This window comes from Harpia harpyja, chromosome 14, assembly GCF_026419915.1.
Source record: "Harpia harpyja isolate bHarHar1 chromosome 14, bHarHar1 primary haplotype, whole genome shotgun sequence".
NCBI classification, from domain to species: domain Eukaryota; kingdom Metazoa; phylum Chordata; class Aves; order Accipitriformes; family Accipitridae; genus Harpia; species Harpia harpyja.
Genome location: NC_068953.1, coordinates 10,357,463 through 10,385,149, shown reverse-complemented (window position 1 = coordinate 10,385,149; position 27,687 = coordinate 10,357,463). Strand labels below are relative to the sequence as shown.

Here is a 27,687-nt window from a genome sequence, read left to right as displayed (position 1 = left end):
AGCCTCCCTGCTCCGGCCGCGGCGAGGGATGGCGCGGCGGGCGCTGCCCCCGCTGCCGTGACGGGGCCGCGCCGCTGCCGTGACGGGGCCGCGCCGCTGCTTCACGCCTCCCCCCCGCCAGCGCCGGGCATGCCGCTGCCTGCCCACGCCGCTGCCCGCCGCGGTCACCTGGCCCCCCCGGGCCCCGGGATGGGCCGCGGGAGCTGATCCGTCGGGGAGGCTGGGGGGAGAGACGAGGAGGATGAGCCACGTGGGAAGCCCGGTGAAAGCCTACGATTTTCTGCTGAAATTCCTGCTGGTGGGGGACAGCGACGTGGGCAAGGGGGAGATCCTGGCCAGCCTGCAGGACGGAGCCACCGAGTCGCCCTACGGGTACCACATGGGTAAGCTGCTCCCCCCGGGAGTTCCTCCCGCTGCGATGAGGTGTCTCGGCCCGCTGCTCCCCTGTTCCCACCCGCGTATCACAAGCGCCTTGTGGCCCTCCAGGCTCTCGGGATTCGGACCCGCCGAGAGGCTCCGGCCGCGCCGGAGGCAAAGGCCATGGCTTACGCTGCCAACTTCTCGGCTGGGAAATCAGTACAGCTGGACCAACAGATGGAAACATCTGCTTCTGCAGGTTCCTGCTGATTTATGGAGCTCCCAGGTAGTACCAGAGGAGAAAAGGGGTGCAGGCAAAGACATGCTGAATGATGTTTTGCTGTAGGTAGTTTTCAGAAAGGAGGTGGAATTGCTGTCAGGGTTTAAAATCCCGTGCAGGTGATCTCACGTCCGAGAGCTCAAGTTTAAGAGGAATGCCTTTATTTTTGGAGCTCAAGTTTAAGAGGAATGCCTTAATACACAGAACATATTGATCAAGGTGATAGGATTTATCTTCCTAAGCAGTTATTTTCCTGTTTTCATCAGTGAGTAAAGGTAAATACTAATACAAATGTTTTTCTAGTAAAGGATCTTTGTTAAACAGCAAAGGAATGTGCTGTGAAACTGTTTTCACTGAAAGAGCTGAAAAGGAGATACTTTTTTTCTCCCTTTTTTTCACTGTCATGTTCTTAATATCAGAAGAGTGGCCCTTTAAGATCAAGGTTCATGTTTGTATTATGTTCTTTCACTTTAAGCTTTTTAAAGGGCAAGACTGAAGAGCCTCATCTATGCCAGATATATTCTGTCTGCAGAATAGGGAGTTGTGAACATTGCAGACTGATTAAAAACTAAGCTAATGGCTCGGGGAAAAGGGGATTTCTATTTTCCTTCCCTTCCATTCTCTTCTTTTCAATTCCCCAATCTTGTTTGCCTAGAACATACTCTAGGGTTTTTTTTTCCCTCATGTGGCATATTAAAAAGCAAATTGTCTTGTCAAATTACCCATTGCTTTAATTTATTGCCAGTATAAGTCTGTGACTAGTTAATTCACTGGAAGACTTTACATTGACTTAGGATCTGTTATTACATTTTGTTCATAGCACTGATTCACAGCTAGAACTGGAGGGAGGGAGGAGAGTTCTCTGTACCATTGCTTATGAGTCAGACTGTACCTCGAAGGCATCAATGTACATTTTAAGATGTTTGCATAATAGTTTTGCTGAATTACTCCTTGGGGTGTTGCAGTGTGTTTACTCTTCATGCTCTTCAGGTGGTTGAAGAAAAGTGACAGAAGGCTTGGGGAGAGTGTGCCTAAGCTGGCTCTGTTCTGTACACACAATCTAGTTTATATATTCTTATGCTGAAGGAGCACTTCAGTCTCCAATGTATCTTGACGTTACTGAGAGAGAACGTTTGACCAGCTCCTGAGCTCATCAGTCTTACTTCAGACTTTTGCATGTAAACCTTGTGATTGATGCTTGTGGTTTTGCTCTTAAAAAATATTTGTGTGAATAACACTATAACTCTCTGAATAGATTTCTTGACAGCCAAGAAATACAAATATTCTTTTTGAATTATTTTGCAAGTATTTAACACGCAGCTTGGAAATTCTTCATCGCTACTAATAACTTCAAAATGTATACATACAGGGTTGTAAGTTTTATGTGCTATTTCATGGATTGTAGTCTCTTCACCAGGATATTTATCAATCTGAACTATACGAGGTTAGGGAAATATGGTAATTCAGGACCTCACAAAGTCTGCTAGCAAAGGTCACTGTTTCACAGAGACTGAAGGAAGTTCTTAGTCCAGAGAAGATGACCATGTCTGAAGAGAGGTGTATGAGTTACAAGAGGAGGGTAGATATAAGAGATGGCATGGTAGTAAAATTTGGAAGGAGTATAATCTGATTTTTAATTTTATGCAACTAGTGTCATAATTAAGAATTTTTGTACCTACTGAGTCTCAGTGTTTACACAATCATTGTATACTGTCTAGTCTCACGTAAAGAGGGATTTTAACTGTGAAAGTTCATAAAAAGTATTTTCTCACTCTTAAGTTTATAATGTTCTTGAATGCATCAAACTTGAAATACTTTTGAACACCACATGTAAGCTACTCGGATTCTTTGGGGGTCTGTATCCAATATCCCTTCTCTGCCTGTATCTCCTCAGCCTTTCCTACACCATTTGAGCTTGGCTGCGTAGGATGCAGCTGTGAGGAATCTGTGCAGGCTCAGGGACTATGAAAACAGAGGTGCAAGGAGAGGGATAGAGCTAAACATCCTGTTGGTATTATGACTCATTTTGTAATTTAACTTGATTAAAAAGCTCGATAAACACTGACTTTTTCACCATTTTCAAGTCCTTAGTTAACTGCTAGGATCTACCACTTTCATAATGCCAGCTGGGTCTCTGAATTGGAAAGAGAAAGTCTAGTGATGTGATAGTTTCTGTCAAGACGTGCCACATGTATAAGCTTTGAAATGACAAAACTTTGTTGTGGAGCTTGATGAAAGGGAATAGCTTTGAGACTACAATGGAAGAGGAGAGAGAAGATGTGGTAAAAAACAGGAGCAATTGAGGAGAGGAAGAGCACTGAAGGGCCTTGAAAAGAGAACAAACAAGTTAATGTGATGAAACATGGGAATTTGGGCAGTTGTTTAAATTTGTATATGCAAGAGAGACAGAATTTGATGTTTATTGCAACAGGAAAAAGGTTACTCCCACTGCTTGAATTTTAGTAAATTGAAGGTGGGAATATGAATCTGGAGAAGTTTGGTAAGAATGGGCTACAAAGGGTGATCAAGATGAGGGACAGATGAGGCCTTAAATAAGACCAGCTGTTCAGAGAGCTTACCAATTCTGTGGATAAAATGGAAAGAAGACCCTGAAGTTACAGGGCTGGGTTTCAGAAAGGACAGCAATGCATTAGAGCTGAAGAATTTAGAATGTAGCTTTGATATAGGGTTCTTTCTTGTGCTAAACAACAGGAGATATCGCTAAGATGCACTGCAGTGCTCTAAGAAGTAGAGAGACATATTATTTTTAAAGGAAATATAGCGAAGGACACAGTGTTGAACAGAGTGTGACCCCTCCTTTGGGAACGAGAATCTAAAGGAACCCCATGGGATATTAAGAGAGGTGGAGGAAAGGTTGAGTGAGGATGAACTCATCAGCAAAGAAGGATCAAGGGCCTTTTGGTTGGTTGTTGTCTTCAGCAGCATCAAAGACAGTTAAGCAGACAAGAAGAATGAAGGTAAAATAAAACCTGGAGTTGACTAGAATGGGGGGTTAGGGAGGGGGCATGGGGTTGTTTTGGTTTTTGGGGGGGGGTTAGCCATCAGATTCCTGAAGGCTTTTTGTGCAGCTATATAACTCTCCCATCTCAACTCTATGGGCTCAAACTTTAATTGTATAAACCACAAATTAATTCTTCACAGGCACTTTCTTAACTACTCAAAAATAAATCTGCCATCTTTCTCATTCCCAGGAAAATATGGCAGTCGTGTGTCTTACTGTTTGTTGTCAGTACACAAAAATGAGATGAAATCTGGAGATGGGAACGAAAGCCAGCATCGTGTGATCAGTCAAGTCCCTGCAAGCTGCTGCTGGCCCACAAGCCGTGGTTTGAAAGCATTTGGCATAGTTCAGCTATTAAGACGGAGTACAATCTCTTGGTCTCCAAATTTTTCTTAATGACCAAAGCACTCTGGGTTGGAAAGAAGAAGAGAAGAAGTTTTATTAATCTAACGAAGTAAGGACTGCCATGGAAAATGCATTGGTGAACATGATTCATAGAGATAATTTAGAAAGCAGTTCTCCTGGAGATGGGCAGGTAGGCAGTAAGGATAGTTGTCTGGGTAACCTGCCTTTGTAGTTCTCCCACATCTTGCTCAAAACTGAAATTACAATAGATTGGACACACTTGGTCTCTAACCTGGTAAGAAAAGCTGCACAAAAATGATCTTACAGAGAGATGCAGAACCTTTGCTTTTAACCATTGTTAGTTTCTTATGAGAATAAATTTAGAGGAAATAATTGCTTCTAGACTAGAACATAATACCATAGATGTGCTGTCACCAAGTAGACAAATATTTTGATGTTTTGCACTAGCAGATTTTTATTCAGCTGGATTCTTGTTTTGCTTTCATACTAACATATGCTTGCAGTGTGATTGCTTGACACAGGGACTGAAAGGAATGATTGTTGAAACCTGTGTACTCCTACTCCTTTTCTTGCAGGAACATCAGGTTTAAACTGACAAGTTGTCTCTCATCTAGCGACCTTTTCATATCCTCTTAAGTTCATATCACAGTTATTTTGTCTTCCCGTAAATTCTGTCTGTCCTTAGGTTGAGAACTTCACTGGGGTATTGATTGTCTTATCTGAATGCTTGAAAAGATCCTGGTGTGTAATAGTTGTGGGTGTTAATAAGTGGTTGTCTTGATCACTAAGTAGTTAGAACACAGGCCTGGAGCTTGGATGGCCCAACCTCAAGCAGACCGTATGGGGAGAGCCAGAATACCCTTGTACGTAGGGAGCATTTGGACTGGGATAGTTGTCAGCTGCTCGCATCCCAGCAGACAAACTTACAGTTCGTGGTGGCTCTTCCTGATAACTTAATACGCAGATCAAAGCCATTCTTTGGTGTAAAGCTGGTGTGAAGAGGAGGGAATGAGCCCTAACTAAAATAAGGAAACAAAAGGAAACATTGTTAACATGAGAAATTAAAAGACTCAGATTTGTGAGCTGACTGTGGTTTCCTCCTCTCACTCCCAACAAGACCAAATAAATAACTAATGGAGATAAAAGTCTTCCCACAAAGATTTGATGTTAAGTTTCTCTGTTCTGTCTTCATAAAACTGTGGTTTTGAAAATGTTACTTTGCTGAAAGGAAGGGGAAATAAAATTGCTTTGTTTTCCTACCAGTATAATAATGAATAGGATGGGTTGCTTATCACTGACTTATTTTGAAGCCATTACATTTTCCTAAACACAACATGATCTAAAGATTGCAGTAGAAACTAATGGCAACATCATTATATTTCTGTATTTCTTTGCACATAGCACCAGTCCATGCTATTAGGATTTCTCCAGCAGAAGAGTTATTTAAAGTTGCTGAGCACCAGTGTCTATGAGTAAACACACACCTTTTGAGGTTATTTATGCTTGCCTATAAATAAACTAGGCTTTATCTCACAGCACAAGGAGAGCAAAAATTGACCACTCTTAGCTGTCATGAAGTAACTTTTCCTAAAAGGTTGAATAGGCATGAATTTTTTTCCCCCTTGAATTTTGTTAAAATCCGGTTGTATGCCCATTGATCTCAGTTTAAAAAGATTTAGACTGCGTTCTTGTGCGAGGAAAAACAGGTGAGATTTGATTTCATACGCCAATTTTAAGTGCCTAGAAGACATCTAGTGTCTTACCTCATTACTGTAGGCTTCCATGGCATTAGTGGAAAGAAATAGTTGCTTCAAATAGGGCATCTAACCTATTTTTGGATGAGCCTGTAAAGCAGTAATAGATCCTACTCTAAATATGTTATTTATGACTGCCCCTTTAATGTGGTGTCTTACAAGAGTTGTGCTTACTGCTGAAAGACAACATTAATTTAAAGTTGTATTATATACTGCATGTGAAGAAAGTTCAATAAACAGAAACTGCTACCTACTCTGTACTTGCTCTTCCCCTTTCACTGTGTTTAAAATAGAAAAATGGAAATAATTTCTCCCTTTTCCACCACCAATAACTGCATTTTGTCTCTTCCAGGTGATAGCACTGTGGAGTAGCAATTCTTCTTAATAGGCAGTCAATTATGAGAAGCGTATGTTAGCTGAAAATGTGGATCCTGGTTTGACTTGATTGCCTTTATTCTTGCCTTACTTATGACAGATACTTTCCATCCTGTAAAAAAAAAAAAAAAAAAAAAGAATGCTTATGATCTAATTCAGACCGCCTTTGTTCTTTGCTTCAATTCGTGTGCCTTTCCCCCATCCCCAAATCTCAAGTTTGGAGTCTCATGCTAAGAATTGCCTGCCTTGTGAGACCAGTACATCATGTTTTTTTCTCTGATATGTGGCAGCATATTGAGTGACACCTTTTTTTACCTCTTTTTCCATATTCTTCATAAACAATGTGGTAAAGGATACTGTAGCATTTCCTGTGATGGTCGGGTCAATCAGTCAATGTTGGGGTTTGTAGTTGTTAGCTGATCTTGTGCATCTGTTGAAACAATGAATATTCACCTTGCTTGATTTAATGGAGCAATAGAAATTCTAGGCCTGCTTGGCAATGTATGGTTTTTCATATGTTTCTTCAAACCTTTCATAAAATTAGTTTTGGTTTATTGCACACTTTCTTCTACTTGGCCATTTTTCTTCTGTTTAATACAGCAATAATATTTCTGTGTTTTAATATTGCAACTTAAGTGTCATGCACTTGTATCCATCTCATGGCCCAAAGTGTTACTGTCTTACAATTTCATTAAGGTCAGAAGCTAGGTCATCTTACAGTGAGGTTTTGAAACCCACTTAATCAATAGGCTTAAATTATTTCTCTTCCTAGCTCTCCTCACCCAACCATATTGGAGGGAAAAAAAATCAAACCTGTGTGCACATGCACATATTCAAACCAGATATTTGTGTACCTTGTTCTTTTCCATTAACTGGCCTTTATGTTTCTTAGCAAGGCCTATTGAACAACAAAAGACCAAAGAAAACACCTAAATTTTGGTCAAGCATATTATTGTGCAGTTTCAGAATGAAGAAGTCTCGAAATCTTAACATCGTGCAAATGTTTTCCAGATTCCTGCCTAAAACCAACCTGCGCATACTTGTCTGAATTTGATATCAGCTATTGCTACAAGTAATACTTTAGCTTCTTGTGGCAAAAGAGACTATAACAATAGCTTACTTTCTTCTTTGTCATTCTCATGCACATTCATTCAATAGCACTATGTGCTGCTTGTCTCATTTTCCCTTGGGTTACCGGTGTCTTCCCCTCCCCCCCCCCATTTTTTTCAAAGATATGAGGGAGTGGGAAAGTGACGGTAAAAAACAAAATTACCATGAGGCTCCCAGACAGGTGTGCAACATGAAAGACAAAGTCTAGGCTATTTTGAAAAGTGGTCAGACTTGAAGGTAATTGAGTCCTTTTAAGCTGCTTTGGCCTAACCAAAATTGTGTTTGCCTGTGCCAGGATTAAGTTTTATCCAATATGTTGGTTAAATTACGTTTACATATTGCTGTAAATTTGTTTTTGTTCTGGGAGCTGAACAAGAATGGTAAATAGGATTAAGAATAGAAATTGGCTAACTTTAGAAGTTTCATTTGTATCCCATCAGCTCTTCTGAATTTTGTTTAATACGAGACTGAACATATGAAACTAACGCAATAGTTACACAAAATACTCAACATGGGCTAGTGTTTGTCATACTGGTTTTATTTAAGGATCATCTCAAATGTAAGACACCAAACATGTTTGGTTTGAGCTTGCTATGTTTTTTTTATCCACATCTAAATCTGTTGATATAGTGGAACACATCTGTACAAATAATTGTTCCTTTCTTTTATGTCTTGACATGTTGTAATATGGAAGTATGAACTGGGCAAGCTAAGTAGTCAAATACTCCAGTGAGAGCTGCAAGTTCATAAGTAAGTGAAGCTGTTACAGATCAAACACTGATCTATCAACATATACTGTATACTTGATGTCCAGTCTTTCAAAAAGGTAAGATAAAATCATCTGTCAGTATTGACTGTAATTTAGTACCTACTCAGGGCCAAGTCCACAAAAATATTGGTGTTCACAACAGCTGTTTATGTATCTAACTTTCCATAGATTTGAGTGACAATTTAGAATGTTAATTACTATGAAGTTAGGATGTCATTTCTGCCCAGGAATAGAGGGGTTTAAAGGTCCAGAAGCCAACCTTGCTCACATCTTTACAGTAGTTTGTGGCATCTAAGAGAGTTTCCTCTTTCAGCTGGGTGGGATAAACAGAAAAGTATTGTCAATGATGAGCTGTGCCCAGTAACAAAGTGTGTTGAAGAACAGCTGCCTTAAGGCTTTAATGTAGTACACACCTGCTTTTGGTATAATTACATTCTTGTTTGATATGTTACTTAGACTGTTACTCTGACTGCATATTGGTAAAAGGAATATATGTGCTGTGTTCAGCTGAGACTCACTGGATCTGATCGGTGATTCTTTACAGGAGGCATGGGTTGTTTTGAACCCTAAAGGATAGAAATCTCTAAGGAAGTGGAACATATTCTGGTTCATATGTTCAGACTGGCTGAACCAAATCTCTGAACTGTGCTCCAGGCAAGGTGAGAATCCTCTCTAGGACAGAAAAGTAACTCTTTTCAAATTGGGGGAAGGACAGGTATGATCTAGCAGTGAAGACACTCTTACATGCATACAAAAACATTTCTGTCAAGTCAGTAATTTTTTCCTGTTCTATAGGCATATAAACAGTGAAGATTAAGTATTTTGGAATCATGTTTGTTGTCAGAAGCAGGGAAAGTTATTTATTGTTCATGAGATGTAGTCTTGTGCAAAGCTGAAAGCCAATATAACAGCTTTGCTATTTTTCTTTGTTGCGTGGGATTTGCCATTGAAGGGTGCTGATATGAAAGCACTGTGTGAAATCAACAAGTGGTGTCAGAAGATGAAGTGATTCAGCAATAGCTGGTGAGCATGAGGAAGCTAGAAGAGCCAAGGCTGTTACTCCAGAGTTATCTTGGATATTAAAATTACTTGTGCAATGTTGGATTTCAAAGTAAAAGCTGGTAGTTTAATATGCAGAGGTGGGGTAACTATGATGAGAATTTCTGGAATGGAGATTTCCATGCATTTCAAAAAGTAACTGACTTCTAAGTTAAGAACATAAGTGTCATCTTGAGCTCATTTAGCCTAGCACTCTGTTAAAAGTGGTAAGAGAGATCCTATTTAGGAAGAACATGCAAACCTGGCTGCTTTCTGAGGTCTGCTTCCCTCATGTGACTGCCAGCCTTCCTAATCCAATATTTGGAGATTTGGAATTATTTGCAGCTACTTCATTTATGAAAATGGGTAATCTGTGTGCTTTTTTTTTATTAAAAATTATAGTTGCGAATTTCTATGGCTTTTTCCAAATTTATATAAAGAAACCATTTTGCTATGCATTTCTTTTCTCTTATGCTAGAGTAAGTGGGATTCTGTGACCTCCTTTGAAACATTCAATACTGGTTAGTGTAGACACGCTTCTGGACTGCTATGACTCCTCCAAAAAATGCAGCTTTAAAATAAGATGTTGACTGATGCAAAATCAAACTATTTAGAGTTTCCCCCAATAAATTATTTTTAGGTATTGGCTTCATGTTCATATAACATAAACTCCCGATGCCGTAAATGCCTGTTTTAATCGTGTTTGTTAAAATATTGCATATTCTTTAAGTGTACTTAAGTATCCAAAACTCTGGAGAAATGTTTTGTAAAAATACTTTCATTCTTGGATCAGAAGAAGATAGCCTATTTATTAAGAAGTTCCAGTTACTCTTAATATATGGCTAGTTAAAGTTCCATGTGTGTGCAGATGTAAATGTAGAGGAGACTGAACATGTGACAATGTTTAAAAGTAAGCTGCAGTCCAAGAGTGACACACTTGCACTAGATGACTTGCAGCTGATCTTTCACACTTTCAAATGCAGTCCAATCACTTGTATTTAATAACCATAATTTGTTTACTGTGTGGTGTGTTCCAGGCTTATGATTCAGATTTTACGTCTTTGTTTTCCCCCGGTTTTATATTAGGTATGTTGAGCACACCTTGGCAGTTAGTAACTCAGTGTTATGCTCCTGCCATTGCTCTCATTTTTCCTCTGGACTACAACTTCATGCAAAGAGCCCTACACTGACTTTACCAGCATATGTTTCCTTGTAATCCCACATCAGCAAAGCTGAAACAGCAAAGAATGCTTATGTACTCTGAAAGAATATATTGAAGGAGCAGTCATAAGTGTATTTGAGGATTGTATGTTTAATTTGCCCGTTTTCATAAAGAATGAGCCATTATAGACGTTTGGATGAAACAGAAACTATTTAAAAAAACCCAACAGTTTAATAAAAAGAAAGAAAAAGGGGGGTAGGGGTATTTTAGTCCATAGGTTTCAAATCAAGGTAATTAATCCCTTCAAAATTTTAGGGACAGTGATGTATTAATTTATCTCCCGTGCCCTTATACTTTGTTTGCAAGCTGACTTTATGCAGTGCCTTAAAATGGGATATTTAAGTGCATGAAATATGAAACTGCCAGCTGGAAAACCCAGAAGAGACCCAGCAGGTCTGGCAGCCTTTTTAATACTCTCTCAAGACTAGACTGAGGAAGAGAGGCTCATGTAGCTGATGCACTCAATGGAATGATTGAGTCAGTATACAGAGAGTCTTGTGGTGCAAAATTTTTAACATGGATATCTGGATACATACATTTCTTTTCTAACTGTTTTAGCAATCCCTATACACAGTGCATGATCTCAGTCAGTCAGGACTCAGTTCTTCTAATCTTTCTGTGTGTTTGCTTCAGTAAATACGCTAAGTGAAGTTTGTGTAAAGCACAACCTTGACTTTTCAAACCACTTCTGAATTAGTAGATTGTCTTTTAACTTGAACACATACTTTATCCAATAGAAGCATGATAAATGGAATTTTAAACAGGTTTGTAACTTCTAAACTTTGAAATTTGTTTTCTTTTTCAGTTCTGACAAGAAACACAGTCCCTTTTAGAATTCTGTTAGTCTTGGAGCAAGAAGATTCTAGAGTACATGTGGTGTAATAATTTTTGTATAGAAATTCTAGGTTTTGTCTCCAAACAGGAGTGTAATCAGTACTGTTTGAGACCTATAGTTTTATAGGCAGACTCACTTACCAATCTATACTGTATTTGTCTTCAACATCTGGAAGACAGGCTAGTTCAATGCAGAAGACTCCATGAAAAGTAATTACATAGTTTTGAAGTGAAGAAAAGTCTGCAGTTCTAACAACTTCAATGAAGTTTGGCCGCAGACTAATGAGTCACCTCTCTGGAGAAGAGAGACCTTGGGCGGGTAACCTAAGAGCAGCCTCCTGGTACCCATGAGGAGGTCATCAAGAGGACAGAGTGAGGCTTTGTGCATGGTGGGAGGGTAAGAGACAACTGGTGTAAGTTGAAGAAAGAGAGCTTCAGAATGGGTGAGGGGAAAAACTTTTTTACCATGAAGACAGTCAAGCTATGGAACAAGTTGCCCAGAGAGGTTATGCAGTCTCCAGACCTCACTTATATCTGATCCTTTTTTGAGCAGGAGGCTGATCTAGATGATCTTCTGAGATTGCTCCAACCTGAAATTTCCTTTGATCCTATTCACCTGAAATCAGTTTATTTTAATTTCTTGGAACACTGATACCAACTAAATGATGAATGGAACAAGAGCTTTGTATCAGTAATGTATAGTCTGTCATTCTCCTTTAAATCCTAACAAAGATTGTTCGCTAGCATTTTGTGTTAATTTTTTGTCCTGGAAAAGCAGAACAACTTTGGCAATTCTTCTGCTGGAATAGCTGGGGAAGAGGAGAAGGGAGAAGTGGAAGCATAATCCAAGCCAGACTTAATTTTCTTCATTTTTCTAATGGAAGTATATGTCCTGAAGATATCTCATGATTTGGGAATTCCCTGAGTTAATGGTAATGTTATCTGTAATGCCCCTTTTACTGCAGCCTGTGTTTTACATGGAATTCCAAATTTAAGAAGTGCAGTTGGTCTTTTGTTGCTTGCTTTGGAGGTTAGTTTGAAAGCTCTTCCTCTTCAAGTACCTGTGCTTTAGGAATGATGGCTGTATGTTTTCTGGATTATAGTTTCTAAGCCACAGTAATCTTTCAATAATGATATGAATTTTGCTGTCTGGCATCTTTAAAGCAAAATTATTGCAATTACACCTACTTGTTGTGAATTCCCACTTTGATCTTCAATTCATCATAATGACAGAATTCTTTACTTGTTCAGCTCAAAGAATTATTTCTCAAGTAATCTTTTTTTCTTCTTTTAACAAGTGGTGCTTTGTGGGGTGCAAAAAAAACCTGCTTTTTTTTTTCTTTTACTATACTTGATGACAAATACTGCTGTGACTTCTGGGAGTATTGATGGCATCCTGGAGTAGGCTTTTTGGATTGTTTTTTTGCAAACGTTGGTTATATCTTGCCATTTATTGCAAGTATTACTTACAATTTAATAATATACAGGAATATGCTTATGAAACAGTTCTTATTTTTCTAATTGTTATGATATATTGATATGCTTAACTGAAAGTGGTGGTTTAATTCTTTAGAATCATTTATTTGAGACTTGATTTAAAGCCTAGGGAAGTTTTGGAGAGGTTTGCAACTGTTCTCAGTGAGGTCTTAGGCCTACAGCTCAGAATAACGGTGGCTGGATGTTCTTGCGATTCTTCTGATGCCAAGTATTTTTGAACTGGTTTACTGTTAATGAAGTGTCAAGGCATAAAAGGTCATTGTTCTCTTTTGGAAAATATTGTAAAATGTGAAATATTGCATCTGTTTTTAATATTTTATGGTAGGTTTGAAGCTATTCTCCCTTCCAGATTCTGGCCATATTTCAAACCTAGTGTTTAAGATACAAGTAAGGGCAAGTTCTGCATGGCTGCGTCCCATTTCTTTCTTGGTTTGTGGAATTGTTAAAGATATGTAACCTGCCTTCTGGTCTTTTCCTCATGCACCAGGATGATTTGACCCCCACTGTTAAGCTTTATACCATGAAGATATCCACAAGCACTGAAAATATTGGACCATCAACTGTTATATAAAACTTATTCCACTTTTTTGGGGTCAGTTGTCTTAGCCTGGCCAAGCTTCCCTTCACTGTACTTTTCATGGATATGCAGAGCACCACATCATAGCTGTTGCTTGGGATACATGTGTATCTCAAAGAAGATGAAACAAAGAATGATGTCTGAAGCTTTAATTGCAAGGAGTGTAGAGGTGGGATTGTGAATGGGAGGCTGCCCTTGAGAGCTGATGCTCTTTGAGAATAATGTAACTGAGTTTTTTAGGAAGATAGGATGCTTGTTAACAACATCCCTGACATATGCAAAGGAACTCATCTTGCAATCCAGCTCTTACTTATAGGAATTGATGAACAGCAGCAGTGAGAAGATGGTATCATAGAAGAATATATGTATTTTTTTTTTCCCTGTACTTATAATAGAGGTTAATTCTAAATCAAATTCACTGGTGCTAGGTTATGGTTATCTCTACTTTGATATTAAATGGACTAAAAGTTGAGGGCAATTCTTTTATAATATGCAAATCTTAAGTAGAAAAGAGCTGTTTTAAAATACTGTTGCTGTTTGATAACAATGACTATAAACTGGGAACTTCTTGATGTTACATTTTTTTATGTTGAGTTCTGTTGCAAAGAGTTTGGAGAGTCAAGCAGGGAAATCGTAAAGCTAATGTTTGTTATCTTCTGCCAAGAGTGTGTTCCTTTCCCAGTGTAGGGAACTGAGTGATCCCTATTCACTCTTAAATCATAATCTGATGTTATTGGCTTTAAATAACTATTAAAAAAACCTTTGGCTAATAATTGCTACCAGTCAATAACAATCCTATCTCAATCCATCTCCAGAGCTGTCAGTAGTTTTGGAGATCTTTTCTTTTAACGTGAATTTTCTAGTCAGAAGTGTGAGTTGCAGTGTTGTGCATGAGCAGTTGGATCTAGATGCAGGAGAATATTGATCTGCAAGGTACCTGAGGTGTTCTGTGACCACTGATCGCCCCAGGCTCCTTGTTTCATTTGATTCTTTCAAATGTGGAAAAAGGGGTCGAGAAAAAAACACCTCACTTACTTAGAAGATTGCTGGGATTGATATATTAAGCCCTTCCCAATTTATTTCAAATTTATTAATAAAATGTGCTGAAATAAAGGAAGAACTTTTTTTTGTCAGCAATGCTAATAATAACATTCCCTTTTCCTGCAGTGCTACTATTTATAAACAATAACATGTTTATATATAGCAGCTTTCATCTGAGGATGTTAGCTGCAACTTGTAGTAAACATTTGAGTTTACTGTATGACTCTGATATCCTTTTCTTTTGGAGTGGAAGAAGGGAAAAGATGAACTGAAGTTCCTGATTCTTCCTGACCTGTGGGATGGGAACAGTTCTCTTCCTTCTTGTAAAATAAATTTCTAAGGCCTTAGATTGTAAAGAGGCTATTTTATTGTTGACAAGTAAATGTTAAGACAGAAGAGAATGAAATATGATCTCTGGATCTTTATTTCCTTTCCTCTTAATGTGAATGGAAAGGGGTCGTTCACTAGTTTTGGTTAAAAGTTGATTATTAGCTGATGTCAAATGGTTTTCTCTTCTTTCCAAACAGTCGTCTGCCTTGAATGTTTAGTTTTTATTTAGCCATCTTAGCAGAAATACTGCAAGCTAAGGCATGATTAAAAAAACCATGTACTTAACAAGTTGTTTGCATGTTCTTTTGGGAGAGAGTGTGAATTTAATATGCAAAGCCCTGGCTTGTTTACTTACTAATGCTGATAGTAAGAGGATGAACAGAAACTTATTCAGTTACTGCCTCTGTAAATTAGCAGCCTGACTAATTAATTTTGTGGGGCTTATATAGGTTTTGGAGTTTCAGTTGTTAATTTTGTTTTCAGATTAGTATTGGAAGTATGCCATAAAGTTGTGTCAAACTTCTTACTCCCATACCATTTGCTTTGGTTCTAAGGGCAACAGTCTGGACTAGAGCCAACTAGAAGTGCTTGGAGATCTTGAGACTTTAACCTGGTGCCCTAAAAATGTTGTAACTATGAAAAGCTTCTCTGTAATTGTTAAAGAGCACTTTCATTTTTTTAAGGGTAGATTTCTTGTAAACTTAATTCCTTTAAACATTTAAAGGAAAACAAGTGTAGTGAAGGATAGATTGTGATATTGGCATGTGTCTGTGACCATAAACAAAGCTAAATGTAAAGCTGAGATTTCTGATACAATAGCTTCTTTTGGAAAATTGTCACATCATTGAAATGAGTGAATTATTTGTGAGACTTTGTAATTGTGGTTTATGGCTTGATTAATGAGGTGAAGAATACAGTCTAGATCTAAAATTTTAGTGTCTCTATTTCAATCTGAATAGGCAATCTGTGCTTTTCAAACAGATGGCTTTTATTGCAGTAACTAACTGTGATGGAAAGGACTGGAATTTGGAAAGTGATGATTATTGTAAAACGGCAAGCAGAAGGCAAATGGCTGTCACATAACCTGATCTTCATGCTTACATATCAAAAGATATAGTCCAGTTTTATTGCAAAGAGTTTATATCTTTGCAGTATGATACTGAAAACATGGGGCTTAGTTTTTAAAGCTTGGTTGAATTTTGAATCAAAAGCATGCTGTAGGTCCATCTGCTGTGAACAATAAATGAATGGAATTGGAAGTTGTGCCACTTGTCAAATATACTTGAAACGGTTACAAATGTGTTCTGAAGAGAAACGTTAGATCTTAGTTTTAATGTGTATATGAAAAGGTAGATAGCTGAAGAAGCTTAAAGTGGGAAGTGATGGGACCACTGATTTCTCATTGTGCCTATGAGAAAATGGTTTTAAGCATTCTCTGAAACCTAAACCTGTGTTTCTGAAGTGCAGTCAATGGTCTTTGAACCTGAAGGATGTTTTTGGTGGACTTAGTTAAATACAGGCCCAGAATCCCACTGAATATATATATTTATTTGTAGACACTTAATTTTTGGCATAGAAACAATGGGAAGGAGACATTAGTGTGTGTCTGAGATAACTATTATTGAATGGTTAATTTGGACAAACTGATGGAGTGAATGATTGCTGGAGGTGTTTAACGTTGCAATCTCTGGAAGGTGGTCAGGCCATGGAGACAGGTAGTTGGAATGGTATTATTATTTTTATTATTTATTTTTTATTTTGAAGTAGTTAGACTCTGTTTTAATTAAATCTGAAAGCTGCTAATCTGACGTCAATTATCTACAAGGAACAACATGCCTTAAACTTGAAAGAAAGGACACATCAAGAGGAATAAGTAAAACCAATGAAACCAGTACTTGTAGTATTTATTAGCTAAAACGTAACAGAGCACCAGGTTCAAAGATGCAGTTATGTACTCTGTACTTTCTCAGGTATAAAAAGGGTTGTTTTCTCAGACAAACGTGCCACTCAATAAAATCTTTCAGTGCTGAATTGGTAAAGCACAGCTCTGAAGAATCTAGTCTTAAAGTTCTTGGGGTTATTCTGTTTTTCTTTCTCCTCTCTCCTATAACTTATTGAAGTTGAAACACAGATCCAAAGCAAATGCAGAACAAGCTCCAAAACATTAAAATATTAGGCTAACATCCAACTCCTATGAAAAATTTTGAGGGACAAATCTGGATTTAACTCTATGTCATATTATCAAGATATGACCAGTGGTTGGTCTCTAGTCTATTGCTTCAGATTTCATTCAAGTGAGTCAGTGTGTTTTTCACTGCTGCAAAGCTAAACAACTGGCTGTTAGTCACACTGTAGATCACTGAATCTCAATTATTAAACCAAAAAGTTTTTTGGTGTAAATAATGTTGCCTTTGGTGGAACACAAAATGAGCAACTGAAGGATTCTGCCCTAAAGGGACCATCACAAAACCCAGAAACTTTGATACACTACTATAAGCTTCAAGAGAAGCAGAAATTCACAGGAAGCCTTAAAAAAATCAGTGTTGACATGCATGTAGTGTGGTTAATGAAGCAGAAGTGATAGTGTGGTAATGGCTGCAAAACATTGATGCAGAGAGGATGGCTTCCTATTTACTGCAGTTGTTACAAAATAGCTGAATGCTTTTTTGGGAATCTTACCACATTCCTGGGTTCAATAATACTTCTTTCAGTTTTCTATCTGTTGATTTTGTTCTTCTCTAACACAAAATTTATTACAAATCAATTAGATTTAAGCAATCCAAACCCTTCAGCAAGGCTAGTGACTTGTTTCAGGTCCTTTAATCTCAATTTGTAGCTTTAGAAAAATATTTTTTGTTAAAAAACATCCATATGAAAGTATTAAGCACAAGAGGTTTTTCTGTTGTACTTCAAAGTTGAATTTTTTTGATTTAGCAGCCTTTTGCTTCCCTTCCTTGTATAGAGATACAATTTAGTTGCATATCCAAACAAAGCTATTCTGTTTTACTAAATGAGTAAATAATGTTCTGGAAGGACATTTGATTTCTACAACAGCACAATCCACATCTGTTGGTGTCATTGTTACGGTTTCATGCTGTTCCTGATGATTCATGGCAAAAGGCTTTTTGTTTTGATTCTTAATCAATGGCAAATGCTAATTGCAGAGATGTTCAGGTTATATTATCAACTGCTTCTATCTGTATAACAGCTGAAGAATAAGGAAGTTTCTGAATCCATCTCTTCTTCAAAAATCTTTTGAGAAACCCATAAGATGCTTTCATAAACAGCAGCTGGTAATAGTATGTTTTTCAGACTCGTCTTGTGTATGTCATATAAAAAAAAAAAAGTAATATTTTGCATTATGTGTGTGGCTGAATATCAGCAACTTTCAGTAGTTTATGGCCTGTGGTGCAAAGCACAGTGCCAGGTTTATTTAGCTGTGTATCCTCTAGCTATGCAATACTAATTTTCTATGCTTGGTATGTCTTTTAACAGAATGATGGATGTCTGTTCACTGTGTAGGATGTGTCAGTGTTTGCTAAACATGGTCTGTGCCTCTTCATTAACTTTGGATAAACTAGTGGAGGTATTTTACCCTGCAGGAGATACCAGTGGTAGCACAGGATGCTGGAATGAGATATATAGTGTTATGCAGGGTTTGTTCTACATGTTTTATGTTTTCAAGCATTTCTGAAATTTGTTCTTTCAGTGCACAAACAGTTTCAATGTCCTAGTCCCTTCAGTGTCCCAAGACTTTGTCAATAGGTTTGGGGGGGGGGTATTTTTTTTTTTTTTTATTTTAATTTGTGGTTTGTAGATTTGACTTATTTCCTAATACTGCTGGAGAACTGGCACACTTTGGCCAATAAATGAAAATAAGTCTCCCAAAACTGGTGGTAATACATTGGGGCGGGGTTCTGTCTGTGTGTCTTTCCAAATGTACAGATAAGAGCCTGAATTGTAAGGCAGAATATGCTTCAATTCACACTTCTGCAGTGAGCTAAAAGCTTGAAATGCCTATTATTGCTGTCCCTGGCCTTTCAGCTCAGTGCTTATCTGGGAACTGTGAAGTTGGCATGGCACGGTACCAGTCTCTGATTTGAGTTGGAGCGATCAGAAGAATTTAGTTCCCTCTCTTTGCTGCCAGACTAGAAGGAGCTGGGTCGAGAGATTTCTTCATAATATACTCCTACTTGACAGTAGGATGTATTCATCAGTTTGTAGAAGTGGGAGTAGCGAACCTGTATGTTGATGTGACTCAGGCGAACTATCCATCGGGCAAAAGAAATGAAGTGGCATCTTTGAAATGTTTCCTAATAACATGTGACTTACCATCACAGTGCCTCTATCTTCCTGATCTTCTTTCTTACTTGATCTTCATATCGCAGCAAGACTGCTTCTTAAGCTTGCTTTCTACCATCTCTCTGGTCATTGCTAGCTTCTTCCTTACCAGGATCTTGGTAACAGGTAAGTCTTCTTGGCTTCTCATTCTTAAGAAATGCCCTTGCTCTCAGAACTGCGAATACCCATTTCTGTAGGGCTATGGCAAGGTGACTTAACGGTCCTCTGTTGTTGACTTTCAAATTGGGCAGGTGTTTAGCAGTTGCTACTGCTGCCAGAAATGACATAAACCATGTAACAAGTCGAATCAATTCATAGATTAAAATATTTTTAATTAATAGTACTGCAGTGCAACTATCCTTCAAAAATTGTTGGTTTTAAATCTCTTTCAACTTATAAAGTTTAAAGCTGGTTTAACTCTACTAATAATATCAACAAATACCACAGAGAAGTAAAAACAATTTGCTGATATTACTATGAAAGTTTTTGACGACTAGCCATTTTATCTACAAATGTAAATTTTGGCATGCAAGAAGCCAGGAAATTAGAGAAATGAGGTTATTCATACTAGAGATAAAGAACTTGTTTCACTATATGCTTTAGTATCTATGTTACAATAGGTATCCTACCAAAAAAAAAAAGGAATTGGTGCTATTGTGCTGTGTAATAAAAGCATTTGGAGTCCCCCAGTGCCTGTTCTGGAGGAGAAATTGGTGATAGTTGTGTACAGATGAGTTGTCTTGAGACTAAAATCTGGAGACAGCTGCATTGGGTAATGGTGTGTTGATGTCTGGGCAAGAAATTATCCTGATTTGTAACTAGGAGAACATTTCCTGGGGTAGTGCATCCATACCTCCTTTTAAAGAGTAGTGTCTTGTGATTATAACTTAGTGAATTCAAGTTTCTAGTTGTTTTCATAAAATGGGCTCAAATTTTGTTTGCCTCAGATAGCATCTTACATGTGACAAATGCCATTTGAGCAGTTTAGTGTGGTGCAAATTTTAGAAGCACAAATGAAGCATCTCTTTGCCTATGGCTACAGGGGGAGCTGACTCAGCTGACAACAGTTACCTTGCAATAACTTCTGTTTGGTAATTTAACATCTGTTCTTTATTCCAGACCTAGTCTTACAAACTCCTTTCCTTGTAGAAAAAGGAGGTGGGTAAGGCTTTCTTTTCAGTGTCTGCTTATTTATCCCAGAGGGTTTTAAACCTAATTTTTGTTTACAAAAATGGAGGTAACTGACTCCCGGTGGCTGCTTTAGTGACCTCTTCATGACAACTGGTAGCAGCACTTAGCAATACTCTACTGGAGGAGCAACAGGAAGTCCATTTTGTTAACTTGCTGACAAAACGTGTTTTCAGGCAAAGAGAGCAAATCTCCTGCGTGGTAGGTGTCTCCCCAGAGTTGTGCTTGCAGTTAAGACAGATTTTCATTTGTTGTTTATGTGCCGTGCTATGCTATACTTTTTCTTTGAGACAATGATATAAGTAATTGATACATATTCTTATTAACTTTCAAACTTCTCTTTCCCCCTTAAATCCAGAAAAAAAAAAGTTATTGGTAAGCATTTGTTATATTTATCAATACAAACATTGATATATAGATTAACTTTTTTGTTCTGGATGTTGATGCCACCCATAGTAATGAACCTTACACTTACAGGATCACCTTCAGCACTGTCATCCACGTTCCTCTGGTAAAGATGTGCTGAAATCTTAAGTAGTAATTAGGGCACGCTTCTGCATGCATTTGTTTTTCTATGTCAATGTGTTTTTCTTACCCCCTTATTTTGCTTAGGCCCAGAAAACAAAGCATGTCTCTCTTCTTCAAGGTACAAGTCTCATTACATTTCAGTACATTTTTCAGAGCTAGTTTCCATGCTTTTTAAACTTCGTTTGGAGGACTGTATGAATAAATGCTCAATTCAAGAAGTAAACTATGACACAGCAAAGAAAACATGAGAAAAACACATTTACCAGTGAAACTGTGTTGCTTGGCTGCACAGTGTGAACACTGAATGCACACTTTTAAAATAACATTTAATAAAATAAAAGCCTCTTTCTTTTAATGTTTATAATTTTGCAGTTTGTGGGTGCAGTACTGAAGCACAGTGTTCATAGGCCGTTGACCCTAGCAACGTGGTGGATATTTTCAGGTGTCAACTGCAGCTACACAACTGTTTCTGATTAGTTTTACCTAATCTAATTGAAACTACACCCATTTTGCCTAAGAAAACAGTTATGCTAGACTTGAGCTTGTTTTTACTTAGTTTAATTGCTTCCTGGGGCATGTCAGGTTAGCAGTAACAAGGTAATATTATGTAGCACTGCAGGTTGTTTGCAAAGACTACAAAATGTACAATAAAGATGTGAGCTATGTTATATATGTGCGTGTGTATACATGTATACTTCCCTTAAACACTGCAGTACTTCTTCAGCTCATCTAAAAGAGATATTGTAGCTCAACCACAAGGCCTGGACATGTTATGGGAAGCAATAAATGGAACCTGCCTGCGTTCTGTTGGATGCTAACTGCATAGGTCTTTTGGGCAGAGAAGGTTCTTGTCAATGGGAAAGGCTGGAAGACAAAAGGCAAGCCACTTCTTGCACCATCTGCTGCTTTTATATAAGAGGGGGACGTGTATCTGCTGTAAGAACTGTCTGTGAGTCAGAGCTGATAAGGAAGGAAGAAATAATAGAGGCCGTAAAGCTAGGGAATAGAGGAAGAGAACAGCCTTTAGTCTGCAAAGTATATATGAGAGAAAAGGCAAAAAGCTAGTTCTACCTTCTTCTGTTGAAGAGGTAAAACTCTTTAAGCATATATATTGTCATGATCATGAATAAAACAGACCATTTATCAACCTGAAGGGAGCCTGAGACATCTGCTCTGAATGGACCAAGCTTAAGTAATATGAAAGGTCTTTGTAACTTTATGTTGTTCTTATCCATGTGGACTTCATAGGGTACTAATGACAAATACCTTTTTTTAAGGTCAGCTTCTTTGAAATCTGTAACTGTCTGTGTGTATATTGTACCCCTGCAAGCTGCTCTAAGATTTGCGTGACTGTCTCCCCTACAGGTATAGATTATAAGACTACAACGATTCTTCTGGATGGCCGACGAATCAAGCTACAGCTCTGGTAAGTGTGTGCTCCACCTTTCCTCATAATTTATATTTCAAAGACACAAGAATGCAACTCTTTAGGGCAGGAGTTCTCCCTTATGCTTCAGAAATATTTAGTCAGCTGAAGAAGAGTGAGCCAGGCGCTAGCCCTTTGAGTAAGTCACGCTTTCTCTTTACCTCCATTTTGCATCTATTTCATGTAAAATGAGGGACCCTACAGTTTTTGTACATGAGAAATGCATAGCAAATGCAGAAGAAAGGCACAAAAGATTACAAGTGCCTTCAAGATAGATTCAAAGTACCTTCAAAGATTATAAAATATACTGGTAATGAGAACCATGAAAGTACCTTAGAAAGCATACAGTGATTGTATAGCAACATCCCTTTGCTTAGTGTATTAGTAGTAATGGCCAACTAAATAACCACAGTATTATTATAAAAAAAAAAAAAAAGCAGCTGTGTTATTGCTCATATAATTTAATTAATATGCAATCTGATGTGATTTGATCTTTACAAAAACATGTTGAGAACAAATAAAATTATTTTACAACAAATGTTTTACCTGTAGGGTCAAATATTTGGTCTGTCAGAGTCTTTTTGTGTTAAGGTTGTTTGAAGATGGCCGTCTTCTGGTTCATTTAGAAGTACTCAGCAAGTGGTACCACTTGAAAAATGCAGCAACATTACTGCCTCTTAAATACATTGTTTTTCTCTTTCCCTAAACTCATGGCATAAAAGAAGGAGAAGTAAGGTCAGTGCAGGCCAAGAAATAGATGGAGGGTGATTTTTGAGGAACCATAATCTAGATAAATCAGAGAGACAGGTTCTAGGAACAAGCAGTGTTCAGATAGAGAATTGGAGGTGAAAATGAATTATTATGATTATATCCTTTTCTTCCTAGAAAGAGACAATCCTGTGCTATTTCCATCTTTAAAATTAATTTTGGTGTTTATTTTTGTTTGAAACTTTTTAAATTACTGGACTTAAATGCCTGTGTGACAAAGCTAAGTTATTTTTAATTTATCCTTCACTGGGTTTTTTTGCCTTTATGATTTTCAAAATAATGTTTCAATTGTTAAATGCAGTGATGGATAATAGTACTCTGCCGTATGGTATCTTCATTACTTGATATTTTGTTCACCTATTTTCTTTTTCATCTTCTGTCTTCCACTTTATATAGCTTAGCAAAAATACCACATAAAGCTTATCTGAGAAGCAGCCAGGAAGATGTTTTAATTCTTTTTGTGAAGGGCAAGGATGTTCTTTGGACTACTTAAAATAACAGATTGGAAATGTCTCTACAGTTAACCATATAACCACATATGGAAATATCCACCTTGCATTTGAAGATCTGTAATCTACCTCAAAAAGTCTTCATGGAATTTTGCTTCTTATCACATTCTTCACTATAAATTAGATTTTTGCTTCCAAGCACTTTATGCAGTGATTTTTGTTGTTGTTGTTGTGCACATGCTTTTCTAAAAATCTGTGCTGTCTATGACTCTGTAGGGATGCCTTCATCCCTAGTAGTAGACTCATGATGAACTATTGCTGCTGTAACTAAGAATTTACTTTACTGTTTTTCCATTAGTTTCCTTGGTGATGGCTATTGTTTCCTCCCACTTTTCTTTTGCTGTGAAAACAGAATCTTTCTTCAAGCTGAACTAAATGCAAAGTCTAGCAGCATATGTACACTTGAGTAGTAGCCTTTGTTTTCCAAGGGCAATCGCAAGAGTAAAGTTTGAAGTTCTTGTCCTCTTATCCTGAGAAATCTGAGAAATGTAGAGGAAAGGGCAGAATGCCAGTGGAGAAAAACTGCTGAGAGCGAGAAGAGCTCTTACGCATTACTGACTGCTACTGCATGACCAATGGAAGAAGAGCTGATACTGATCAGTACAGATGAGTTAATCTAGCTGAACTCTTAACATAGGAGACCACCTGCTTCTTTTAAAATAATATATAATTTATTTCATTTAGGGATACATCGGGGCAAGGGAGATTCTGCACCATATTTCGGTCTTATTCAAGAGGTGCTCAGGTAAGCAAAGTACAACTTTCTCAGTGATGAGTAGTGGTTGTTGGATGAATGAAAGCAGTTAGCAAACCATTGTGATGGCTTCTATAGCTCACTTATAGATTGCATGCAGATTCAGTAATAGTCTGAAGATAACATGAAACATGGGAAAAAACAAGGGGCAGGATTTTGTTTTGTAGAGGGGAAATCCACGAGATTGAAGTTGAATCAGGGTAAAATATGATATATGTTATGCCTCCTTGTTGGTTACCTCAATAACTTAAGCATGTTATCTTACTTTGATCATGTGAAGGCTATGCTAATACTATTTTTTAAAACTCTGTGCCAAGTGACAGAAATCGATAATGTAAAACTGTCAAGAGTAATGTGAAAAATACAAACATAGTCTAAAACGTGATGAAATGTAATGACTTATAAGGAAATTACTTCAAAAAAAAAAAAGACACACTAAAAGTCACTATAGCTTCAGACTTTAAAGTATCGCTGTAATTCATGACATGTATGGGTTCTGATGAGTTGCGTCTGTTATGTTCCAGAATTGCACAGAGCACTGAATCTTCAAGCTACCGAATATGACCAAAAATATTGATTTGCTATGACTTGTGATGTGTGTATGATCAACCAAAGTTGTCCACTATAAAAAGAAATACTTACCAATACATTAGACCCTAAAACTAAGTCAGGGTTTCTGCCCCTTAGCTGATCTGTAGTCTACAAAGAGAGATGGGGCTTGGTTTCACAGAATGCTGAAGTTCTGCTCCATTGAGAAGTTGCTCAGCATCTTAGAAGATTATTTCAGAACTGGAGAATTTACAGATAGTATTCTCTGTGTTATGCTTCTGTTAAACTTAGAATTTTTTTTTTTTTTTTAATACAGGGAGTAATACTAGTGTACGATATTACAAATCGTTGGTCATTTGACGGAATCGATCGATGGATAAAAGAAATAGATGAGGTAAGGTACAATCCAGAGTGTCACTAGTCTGTACCAGATGACTAAGACCGACTGCTTATGATATTTTCTACTGTTTCTACTGGCATTTGTAGGCAGTGCTTACTACAGTTATCCAAGATGCCAAGTTTACAATTTTCTTTCTAAGTTTGTAATTCTAGAAAGTTGGAAACGTGTCAGCTGAAGTGTCTGATTTCCTTAAAGGTGTTGATGGAAAACATATGGAGGGCAAAGATTTCATACTGTAGTCCCACTCTTGCTATAGATTTATCATGTCATCTGTGCAAGCCTGTCTTCTCCGAGGAAGGGATGTCTTCTCCGAGGAAGGGATGTCTTCTCCGAGGAAGGGATGTCTTCTCCCGAGGAAGGGAGAATCATAGAATAATTTAAGCTGGAAGGGACCTCTGGAGATCATCTGGTCCAACCTGGCGCTTAGTCTTTAAATCTTGAAAAAGCTTTTGTTTGTTTTAATTGAGGGAAGGGGAAAATGGAAGCCAAACTATTAATTTTTTTATTGCTTCTCTTTGCTCAGCATGCTCCCGGTGTACCAAAAATCCTGGTTGGAAATCGCCTTCACTTAGCCTTCAAGCGCCAAGTGTCTACTGAACAAGCACAAGCCTATGCTGAGAGGCTGGGCATGACTTTTTTTGAAGTCAGTCCACTTTGTAATTTCAATATTACAGAGTCCTTTACTGAGCTAGCAAGAATAGTATTGATGAGACATGGAATGGACAGGCTCTGGAGGCCGAACAAGGGTAAGCGATGTACACTGAAAATGTGTAAATTTAGTTCTAGCTAAGGTTTATGGTTCATTAATATAAAATAATTTTCAGAAACTTTAACCCTGATGCAAAAACATCAAAAAAGAAGGAATCCTGTACAATTTGCTTTCTAAACAGAAAATATGTATCTACAGGCATAACCTGTTCTGCTTTTGTAAGCAATAACATATCTTTCCTAGAACTTACATGCTTAGTCATCTAAGTATTGAGACATAAATAGGAAGCTGAAGCAGCAGATATTTTGGGTAATGTATGTGTGGGAAACAGTGTGGGAGGAGAAATGAGAATTCATCCTGGAAGTACAGAGTGCATGCAGAGTGCTGGGTATGCTACTACCATGTGGCTGACAAAAGCATGCTATTATAATGCAAGTTTTATGTCTGTTTTTAAGTACTGAGTCTGCAAGACCTTTGTTGCCGTGCCATAGTTTCCTGTACCCCTGTGCATCTTGTTGACAAGCTCCCTCTCCCTGTTGCCTTAAGAAGCCATCTCAAATCTTTCTCCATGGCAAATGGCCTTAACGCCAGGATGATGCATGGACGCTCATACTCCCTCACATCCAGCAACATCAATAAAAGGAACAGCTTAAAGAAAGCTAAAATTATCCGTCCACCACAGAGCCCACCAAAAAACTGTACAAGAAACAGCTGTAAAATTTCCTGAGCTCTCTGTGGAAGAGGAACCTGGATGGAATCCCCTCATGTGAGGCGTTGAACACAAGGACTCTTTGTTTAATGGTTGAGCACATTCTATGTATGTATCACACTACAAAGACAAAATGAAGAAAAATAAGTCTTATTTTAGAGCTTGCTCACTACAGTAATGCTGCTTTGGAATGAATGACATGTTCAGTGCAACTGAAAGGATGTGACATTTTGCTGTTGGATTTTCAGACTGCATTTTAGTTTCTGATGTGCATGATGCCATTGTTTTTACTAGTAGGTGTGTTTTCATATAGGGAATAACTATCATTATATTCAGTTCTTAATTCCATGAAATCTGGAAAGTGGCTTACTGTGTAATTGTATAAAATCCTGTCTTTTTGCAAGCTATTCAAAAATATAAAAATGAGTCATCGGTTTGCATATTCAGGCAGAGGTTTTTAAAATGCAATGTATCGTATACATTGTTAAGTTCTACAAATAGTGTGACAAATTCTAGTAATACTGCAATTGTGCTTTTGGATTTTTTTTTAAAGCTTCCTTGATAACTTTGAAGCACTAACTTAACTAAGCTAAAAATGTATATATAATTATTATGCACATACACAACAAGGTTTTGTCCCATTAGTGTATGTAATAGATTTGATAAAGTTTTTGGTATGTTATTTAATACTTTGGGGAATTAATTGTGGTTTAAATACTTATTTTTCTGTAAAAAAGAAAAAAAATATTACATTTTATACCACTCTACAAGAAAGTTCTAGGAGGAAAATGCCAAAGACACTGTGGTGAAAAGGAACATGACTTGAAGAGCTGCTTTATAAGGAAAGGAAACTATTTAAAAAATAAATAAATGTTTCTGGAAAAGAAATCCTATTATGCTTTCTTTAACTGGTGAAGGTTGTCTTTATCTTCCTTTAGAAGAATTTGAAGAACAATATACCTGAACTAGAATACCAGGAATGTGAAGTCATCCTAAAAACATCATGTAAGGCTTTTGATACAACATCTGTCTTCAATATTGTTAACTGAAATATGGAAGAACAATACACATCAAGTCTTCCATTTGTGAAGGAATTGTAATAACAATTCTTTGAGGTGATGGTGTAGCTTCATCCCAGTTTCTTCTAGGTGTCTTCACTATAGTGAGATACTGTCAAGTTACATATATATAATATTCCTTCTGGATCAGTATAGAAATCCACAGCCTCTGTAGG

At 37.6% G+C, this 27,687-nt stretch overlaps 1 protein-coding gene across 2 annotated transcripts; it reads left to right on the top strand.

Moving 5' to 3' along the window:
• Positions 1-77: 77 nt before the first annotated feature.
• RAB40B (RAB40B, member RAS oncogene family) lies at positions 78-27,341 on the top strand. Of its 2 annotated transcripts, XM_052808284.1 has the most exons (7): positions 78-383; positions 20,033-20,071; positions 21,995-22,055; positions 24,017-24,077; positions 24,952-25,029; positions 25,559-25,781; positions 26,200-27,341. In XM_052808284.1, exons 1-7 carry the CDS (start codon positions 242-244, stop codon positions 26,469-26,471), a joined length of 876 nt encoding a protein of 291 aa, XP_052664244.1. In that variant the 5' UTR covers positions 78-241; the 3' UTR covers positions 26,472-27,341. The 2 variants fall into 2 exon arrangements, with proteins under 2 accessions (XP_052664244.1, XP_052664246.1); XM_052808286.1 differs by lacking the exon at positions 20,033-20,071.
• Positions 27,342-27,687: the final 346 nt, after the last annotated feature.

Bases quoted from the DNA above. Each gene is read 5' to 3' on its own strand.
- RAB40B (XM_052808284.1), top strand. From the start codon at position 242: ATGAGCCACGTGGGAAGCCCGGTGAAAGCCTACGATTTTCTGCTGAAA. The intron at 22,056-24,016 runs GTAAGTGTGTGC...TATTTCATTTAG, and splicing joins CGAATCAAGCTACAGCTCTG to GGATACATCGGGGCAAGGGA. The intron at 25,782-26,199 runs GTAAGCGATGTA...TCTGTTTTTAAG, and splicing joins GCTCTGGAGGCCGAACAAGG to TACTGAGTCTGCAAGACCTT.